Here is a 9,059-nt window from a genome sequence, read left to right on the forward strand (position 1 = left end):
ATAAAAGCTGTTAAAATAGATAACAGTACAGTGTAAGGCTCCCAAACCAAAAATGGCTGGTAACTGCTGCCATCACTACAGTCTCATATATAACAAGCTGATAGGGCAAATATTCTCAAACACACGCTGTTGCTGACGGCCTTGTTGTGCTTTCGCACAGATCAGTGTGTCCTCAGCTGTCCCTGGAGCCAAAGAGAGTAATTTCCGCGTCAGAGAGCCTCGGCAAATCCGGGGCACACCTGGCTCTCTGCACAGATGGCTGACGGAGCTGTGCTGATATCACTCGGAGAAAATTTCTATCATGTCTTCTATAAACAACACAGTACTTGGGATCGCTGTCATTCTGTGGGCTATGATGATTATTTAAGCATGCCGACTCACAGTGACTGTCACTGTGAGCGTTTGGTTAACAATAACAATTACATTGTGAAAGGTGCAAAACAGTGTGCGTGTGACTCAGTAATTTAGATGCAAAAGGGAACTGAAGAAAATAAATGATAAAATAAAAGTTTGTATTTACTTTGGAGTCTGATATTACTACATGAGAACAGACTAAGAAGGAAGTAATTTCTTTTTACTTCTTCAAAAGACAAGACCAGTTTAATTTCAATATACCTTTTCCTCTTAAATAAAAGCATTAAGTATTATTAACATGTCTTATTAGAAAAATCTGATGTAAACAGTTATTGTGGGCAGAATACACTCATTAACCACTTTCTTAGATACACCTGTTAATGTAAATATCTAGTCAGCCAATCAACTCCTTGCATTTAGGCATGAAGTCATCGTCAAGACGACCTCCTGAAGTTCAAATTGAGCATCAGAATGGAGAAGAAAGGTTAATTATTTCAATTTTTTTAGATTATAGCTGGTTTTTCCTGCACAGCCATTTATCGAGTGGCAGTTCTCTGGGTCAAAATGCCTTGCTGATGTCAGAGGTCAGAGGAGAATGGACTGACTCAAGCCACAACAACAGAAGACCACACCAGGTGATATTCCTTTCAGTTAAAAAAAAAGAAAACTGAGGCTACAATTTGCATGGGCACCATGTTTGGAAAACAGAAGGCTGGAAAAATGTCTCCATTTTCACTGCAACCTTTGAATGGTGCGGTCAGGAGTTAGAGTAAACAACATGAAAACATGGATCCATCCTGCCTTCTTTCAGGCAGGTAGTAGTAGCTCCATCAACCGGGGTTTAATGGTCCGGGAAATATTTTCTTGGCACACTTTGGACCACTTGGTACCAACAAAGCATCATCTAAACACCATCTACCTGAGTGTTGTTGCTGCTGACCGTGTCCATCCCTTTATGACCGCAGTGTACCATTTTCTGATGGCGGCTTCGTGTCACAAAACTCAAATCATCTTAAACATGACATTGAGTTCACTGTATTCAAATGAACTCCACAATCACCAGATCTCATTCCAATACAGCACCTTTGGGATGCAGTGGAATGGCAGATGCGCATCATGGATGTGCAGCTGATAAATCTACATCAACTTTGTGATGCCGTGATTTCAATGTGGACCAAAACTCTGAGGAATGTTCCAAGCAACTTGTTGAACTGTGAAGGTAAAAGGAGTGTAACCCAGTACTAGAAAGGTTTAACTGACAATGTGACCAGTGAGTCAGTAGATAAATTATAGTTTCCGTCAAGCTGTTTTTAAGAGCTTTATATGTTGTGTGTGTGCAAGAGAGTAAAGCCACCAGATAAAAGTACACCATTTCCTACTGAGATGTCATAACAGCGACATGTGATGCAATTTGTACGCAAGTACAGAAATCAAATAATTCCCCAACTTATTTCAGGAGTGGTTTACAGTGATAGCTTAGATGACACAACGTGAACTTGCCTAACAACAGTTGGATGAGCCACACATGAGTCATTCGTGATTCACCATCAAAAGCAGAAATACCAACACTAACAGTATCAGCCAATGTCATTACATCACAAGTGGCCCAAACTCTTAACAGTTGCCATCACAACACAAACTTCGTTTTATTGCCGTTTAATCAAAAAACGTGACACAAGGCAGGCAGTTGGCAGCTTTGGTAATACGCTGCCCACAAATTGCAGGGAAGGCTGAATGTACAAATGCAAGCCAGTGTTTTATCTAAGTGACTAGAAACACCCAACATGCCATTCAGTTCTGTTGGCCTGACAAAAAAAAAAAAAAAAATGAGCAAAAGTCTGCTGTCATCACATTTAGTACCAGAACAATCCAGATTACTTCCCCGTTGAATATCCAAATCGACAGGCAGAGCCCTGGTGCTGATGTGGATATTTTGAAATGACTGAGGCAGCAACGCTTCCACATGCTTCGCACAAAGTCAGCTGATTCACTGCCACCCAACAAAGCTTTTTAAGTCATGTCAACACGCAGTTTAAACACCCCCAATGGGAACCTGCACACCATCCTGCAGTGCAATGTCATCGCGGCGCTTAGCAACCAATCCAAAACAACAAACACGCACACATCAGCTCCATCGCTGTCCAGATGGTGAGTAGCAAACTTCTAAAGAAACCAACATCTTAATCTGTGTCTCTCTGTGTGTAATTAAACCGAGAAACACAGAAAATTCATTTTACCCAGCTTTAGGAGGCGATCACCAGTAAGCACAACACTGCCAGTCCTCCTTGTTAAAGGACGGAAACACAAGTCTTTGGCAGAGCTGAGAAAGTCTGGCTCGCAAGCTGAGATTTCACATGTTGTCGGCCAACATAAGGATTTTATGTACATGTGTGAAAAAGGAATGTGAAGTCATCAAGAAGGAGGCAGCCCTGCTGCAGATTCGATCAGCTGAGTGAGTAATAACATTAGCTCACGCTCTATTAGAGTGCGTGCACGCACAGGGCAGAGGTTTAAGCTGTGCTAAATGAGAGCCTCCCTGAGCCTCGAGAAGCTCCTTCTATTTCTGTCCGACTGTTTGTTTTCATCCCTGGTTTAGTCATGTGTTCGTGCCAGTGGTCACAGAAGCACACATGACCACGCTCACAGGTTGAAAACACATTCAAAAAACAAATGCTCGTGATAGTTTCAACACTGTAGGTTTATAGTAATGATGCCAAAAGCCAGCAAAATGAAAAATGATCTTCCTGAAAACAACTTTTACTTTACCTGGAGCTTCCTCGAGTGGCTTCACAGCAGGGCACAAGAAGGTCTGAAAACTGGACACACATAGTTCACCGACTGTCCCCATAGCTCCGGCGTGTTAATCTCCGTATCTGAGTGTATGTCTCAGACTGCAGCTGTGTATCGTCCTGAGTTCCTCCCTCCTTATGACTGTGATGTGAAAGAAAAGTTGTGAAGATCCCAGTCTCCCCAGTGCACCTGTCACTCCTTGCTCCCAGCTGTTCCCTCCATGGAAGGATTCCAACTGTAAGATCCTGCACTGTGTCACTTTGCTTCACCTAATCCCCCCCCACCCCAAGTTGGATGACGCTCCTCGGCCAATGTCTTACACTAACCTACTTTCTCTTCCCCTTTGTTGAGAATGTGCAACTTGCTATCGGATGCTAAAATCACTTCTGCTTTCTCCCCCGTTCCCCTTTTCCGTTGGTATCTGAGCTTCGCTCTTATCCTCCTCTGCTCCCTCTCTCTCCCTTTCTCTTTCTCTCCCACTAGCTACCTCACATACTAATTCTTGACAGGCTGCACACAAAATATATTAACGTATCTGCGACTGCTGCAGCAACCGCGTACGACTGGTTCAATCTGAAAAGTCGCTTGAAGAAGGGATGGAGTTCTGTTGTTTTCATGGAAATTATGGCAAAAATAAATAAATAGATGAAAGTCAGCAGTATGCTTTTTTTTTTTTGTCCACTCCAGATTTTTATTTCCATCTCCACCCTCTGCTGCTTTTAGCTTTTAGTCACTCTTGGTTTTTGGCTTGAAAAGCATTAAAAAAAGAGACAAGATTTCATTGTTGCTTGGCAACAGGATAGAAGAAATAACTAGCTCCTGGGCCAAACACTGTGAGCCATTTGTTTTGATTAGATTATTCTCACACTCGGTGAGGGTTATTCGCAGTGACACGATCGCATTTTGGGGCTGTATAACGCACATGGGTTTCACAACAACAACAACAGCAACGAAAATGTGCTCGTCAACGATCTGTTTCAGATTCTCGCTTCCTCTCGTGGAACAAAATGCAAACGATTAGCTTCCCTCTTGAACTCGTGTCACCTGCCACTCTGCATTACCCCACTTGTCAGTCACTCCTTAATTACTCCTTCTCTGCGAGTCATTCATTAATCCTTCAACTCCGCCCTCTCTGTCAATCATGTTTCCATTGAAAAGCAACATAGGGGTGACTCGATAAGGAATGCAATAAAGTAAGACGTGCTTCGTGGTTATGGAAATCATTATGATCTAACAAGCACTGCCTAGTTCATTATCTGAGGGCACAGTGCTTCAACTTGACCTCTGTATGAACTGCAAAGTCAGTTCTGGGTACTTTAAATGCTGCAGCCGCACATCACCTAGACAGAACAGCTCTGTCACCAGAGGAACGGCACACAGTGAAGTCAGCACAAATCTTCCGCCTCTTTTTTTTTTTTTCTCCTAAATGCATATTCCTCCCCCCTCGCTCGACAGCACAACACAAACACACTGAAAATGTTTAAATCTGTGTATTCCACTGAACTTTTATGGAGCTATTCTAGTCCACAGAGCAAACTTTAAGTGCTCTAATGAAACTCATAAAAGCCAATTAGCCAAATCGACAACAGTTCATTTGAATTAATTATTTTTGCACTGCAGTTTATTATGGACTAATGAGGACGTCAAGTGCAACACGCAATTAAGCTGCAAATGCAGTCATTCAAAGAGAGATCCCCAAGATGCCCAAACTGTCACAATTTAAATGCTAATACTGATTTGTTATATAACACACTTTAGATTGCTTTAGTCAAAAAGGCACATGGTAAGTCACTGATTGATTCCTCATGAACCCCAAATGGGAGAAAACATCTAATGACCCTCAAATATGTGAGTAAACTAAAAATCTACAGCAATGCATTGATTACAAAGTAAACTGCACTTTTTCTGCAATATGTAGGATGGCATCGCAAAAGAATTCCCTAAACAAATCAAAAGAGTTTAAATTATACAAATAATTTAATGCATCCATTCCTAAGTGATTAAACCACTAGGAGGCTAACGACTGTACTCTGTCACACCCGATCCAACCCCTACTTGTCTTATAGTGACGGTGCAAGAGTCTGGGTGTTGTCAAGGCTTAATTGCTTATTGTGTTCATCCAACAAAGTATGGATGCCACTTCTTGGCCTCATGCTCTCTGGGCTGTCATTTTTAGCTGAAGTCAATCAAAATAATACCAAATAAAACCAGATCTGGTGTCAGTCTCCACTTTATGTTGTGCTATTGAGCCAGTTCGTAACAGCTGAAGCAGTTTGCTTTGATATGTAAGTCTTGCCACGTACAGCATGAAGGCCTTTTGCGTTTAACTGGCCCCAGATGAACCACTTCCTTGAGCATGGCATGCCATCATGTGGACACTGCATGCAACAACAACTCTTATTTTCACCTCCCCAAGCAGGCTACAAGTCTTCTGGAGTTAGCAGACCCAGATTTAATCTAACTATGAAATCTATGTGGGCTGAGTGCAACAGTCATGAGTAAAAATTACAATAAGAAAACCAATAACTTCCCCAGAAGATTACACGATTCTGATGTGAATCAGTCATCAGTAAACGAGTAGACAGCTACGGAGGTAAACGTGTTTTCTTTTTCGATACAATCATTTCCCAGGTGGAAGATAAAATCTACAGGAAGCTTCCTGATCTGTGTTGGTGGAACTCCTACATGGCAGCCTAATGATAGCATCACCTCTGGTGACTAACAACTGGCTGAGTGGGGGCAGAGCCAGTGTCTCTGCTGATACAACCAGAGTGAATATGAAGGCTAGAGCTTCTACACCTGAACAGGCTGAATGAGCTTCACAATATCTCCACAATAGCAACATGCAGCACTCGTTGCTCAGCTTTGAGCACTTCTCTTCATCTGCGTCTCTTTTTGATCGGTGCAAATTTAATCCCATTAAACAAACCATTAAATTCATTTCGCTTCTTATTTCTGGAGTTATTACACGATCAAGAAAGTAGAACAGCTGTAGCATCTTTGGTGTGATTTTTATGTAACTACTTATTTCTTGTTATTAAGAACAAGTTGTGTCTGCATAAGCCCGCTGAGAGTTTGCTGCTTCCGTGACAGTGTCAGTATGCTTTGAACATGAGAGGAGCTTAGAGCTGGAGTAAATGTGTCACATGGCTGAAGAGTGACAGTTTAAGGGAAAAAAAACTACAAAGAGAAAACAAGAAAAAATACACACACACACACACACGCAGCATTAAGACCAGCAGAAGCATCTCTATTTCTCAGATGAAATCACTCAGATAAAGAGGAGAGGTCAAACTGACAGAGAGAAAGATGACACCCATAACCACAGAAACCACATATACCTGTCACCCTAGAGCACCAGCGCACCACACCTATGAGCAGTTGCACTGTTTCCTTTGTGCGCATTTTATTATGCAAAGAGAAACCGAACTGCGCTGACAGGTGCAAGTAGATGGGAGGGGGTGCACACAAAAGAAAAAAAAAACATTTTGACACCCTGCAGCTCAAAGCCTTTTAAGTAAGTCTTGAAACCCAGCCACGCCTCGTGAATCCCCAGGTAGCTGATTTAGGGCGCCAGCACCTAGCAACATCACTGGAACACAGTTCAGAAACCTGTTTCAATGATAATCCTGCTGTAAATGTAAGAAGGCAGCTACGCAGGTGAAGCCACGACGCAATAAATTATACAAATTACATTAGAAATATAGGCAGCCTCCAGACGAATGTTGTGTTTTGTTATATAAGTCCAGACTAATAATAAACTGCAGTGGGGGGAAATAATTGTGCCAAAATAAAACGACATCTCCACTTTTACTTCCATCTGCTTCCCGTCTTCTTGCTCACAGAGGAGATGATATGCTTTGCACTTCTTCATTCAGATTCACAAGCTGTCGATTTGACTAAGAAGGTGTCGGGGACAGCGAGAGTGTTATCTGAATGCGCTGGGTGCTTCAGCGTGTCTCTTTTCTTATGCCTCACACTTCAGCAGATAATTACATAATCACCAACTGATTCTTTCAGCTCCTTTGCAAATAGGAAGTCGCTGACGGCATATCATTATCCTGTTCTGGGGCTGACAGGAAAACACCCTGCACGGGCTACCCAAAGTCACCACCTATGGACTCTTTATAGCAATTGCTCCTTTGTTAGGAGCTGTGATACTTCCATTAGACGAAAACTTCCCCTCATTTTTGGAAAAGAGATGAGAAGCATCATCCCCCTCCTTCTCCCTTCAGCAGAGCATCAGTAGAATTTTTTGCAATGAGGCCATTGCTGGAGGTTCTATTTTGAGATGCATTAAGCTCACTAAAAAAAAAAACTAAAAAAAACCCTAAACTACTAAATAATTGAGACGAAGGCTCTATCATATTCTAAGCTGAGCCACCAGCTAGCTCATCCTGGTCTGACATCATCAGGGATGTCACCATACACTTGATGACATGATGCTGAATTTCCAGTAAATATGGCTCACATCTTTTTCAACACAAGTAGTTGTATAAGAAGGCATTCTGTAAAAAAAAAAAAAAAAGCGAGAAAAAGAGAGAAAAGAAAAACTATGTCAGCCTTAAAATAGATCCCAGCCTGATATCCTATAAATAAATCAGTCCGGATCATGTAAACTCCCAAAAGAGCAGGAACTTTTCTGTTTCTCCCTGCTGTTGTTTTTGAGTGTAAAAATCCGATTTATTATTATTATTATTGTTTTCACAGCTGTCACCCTGCTGTCATAGCTGCAGTGAGATGCTAAATAATTAATTGCGTCGACCTTTTTATATATGTGCATACCACAGAGACCACCTGTTTTAAAGCTGGCTTTAGATTGCATCCTTCTTCCTGTTCCTGTGTATGCGCTTAGACTACATAAACACGGGTAAGTGTAGGATGAAAACAACACGGCATACAGGCCTGCTGCGGACTAGGACTTACTTTGAAGTGTGACACGTTGTCATTTTTTAACACTTTCACCAAACAGACAGGCAGTAGTGTGGACATAGCTCAGTGGGCTGCATTTTTTTTTTTAATCTCTTGGCACAGCAGGAACACGGACACGCTACGGCAGTGCTGAAAAGCATGCGCTCATGCAGTGTCAGGCTTTGGATCAAAGCGTCTGCTACATGCGTGAAACAGTGCGATGAGGACAAACCGTAATTCTCCCCCTCCATCCCGGTGGTGCTGATGCTGCTGCTGCTGCTGCTGCGGCTGATGAAGGCGTCTCTGTCCGGGGATGTCTCTCTCGAAGCGCCCGCAGCAACTCCGTTACCTGCCGCCCTCCTTCCCTCCCTTTCTCGTCTCTTCTCTGGCTTCGCCTCACCTCCCAGCTCTCAACTTGAAAGCGGGCGTAAGCTTACTTTTTTTTTTTTTTCTTAGCTTGTTGCTTTTCTGTTTGTCCCTTCCTTTTTGCCGTTTCAGAGGTGCGTGCTGCCGATGCCTGGCTGCTCCGCTGTTATGTAGCTCTCCAGAAAAGCCGGTGCACATGCTGGCCCCTCCCATCCCAGATGTGATGTCACGCTCTAACTTGGCTTCAAGTTTACTAAATGTCCTGCTGCTAGGTTTTATAACTTGCTGCTTATTTGACGGGCCCTGTAACGTGTGCATGCAACTATTCATATAATTCATTAAATACAACGTCCAGTGAAAATATGAGAAAATTACTAAATGTAATGCGAGAAGCAAAACAGACTTAGGTGATCCTCTGTTTATTAGAGCGTTATTCAGTCTCTTTTAGCTCCCAGACGTAAATAAATCTTCCTTTTGAGCTAATGAATAGACTTCAGTTGCTCACCAAAGCAACTTCATCCCTGTTTTCCAAGAGAAAAACACAGATGGAGTAGAACAAACTCAGTGGCCGCTGCTAACGATAGTCCTTTGTGGCATAAAGTGAACACGGTGCAGAAGTGACACCTGGTGTGGTCTTC

The 9,059-nt window shown here is 42.5% G+C and overlaps 1 protein-coding gene across 3 annotated transcripts in view; it reads right to left on the reverse strand.

The window, feature by feature from the left end:
• The window catches only part of cyth1a (cytohesin 1a), a 40,277-nt gene extending 31,679 nt beyond the window's left edge, over positions 1-8,598 (reverse strand). Inside the window, exon 1 of one of the 3 annotated variants that reach the window (XM_005744317.2) lies at positions 8,288-8,598. In XM_005744317.2, coding sequence (XP_005744374.1) covers positions 8,288-8,306 — 19 coding nt within the window. In that variant the 5' untranslated portion in view covers positions 8,307-8,598. Of the gene's footprint in view, positions 1-3,120; positions 3,508-8,287 lie in introns of those variants that run through there. The other 2 variants (XM_005744315.2, XM_013913648.1) reach the window with 2 other exon arrangements.
• Between the last annotated feature and the right edge of the window lie 461 nt (positions 8,599-9,059).

This window comes from Pundamilia nyererei, unplaced genomic scaffold (assembly GCF_000239375.1).
Source record: "Pundamilia nyererei isolate P.nyererei 1_Seehausen unplaced genomic scaffold, PunNye1.0 scaffold00142, whole genome shotgun sequence".
NCBI classification, from domain to species: domain Eukaryota; kingdom Metazoa; phylum Chordata; class Actinopteri; order Cichliformes; family Cichlidae; genus Pundamilia; species Pundamilia nyererei.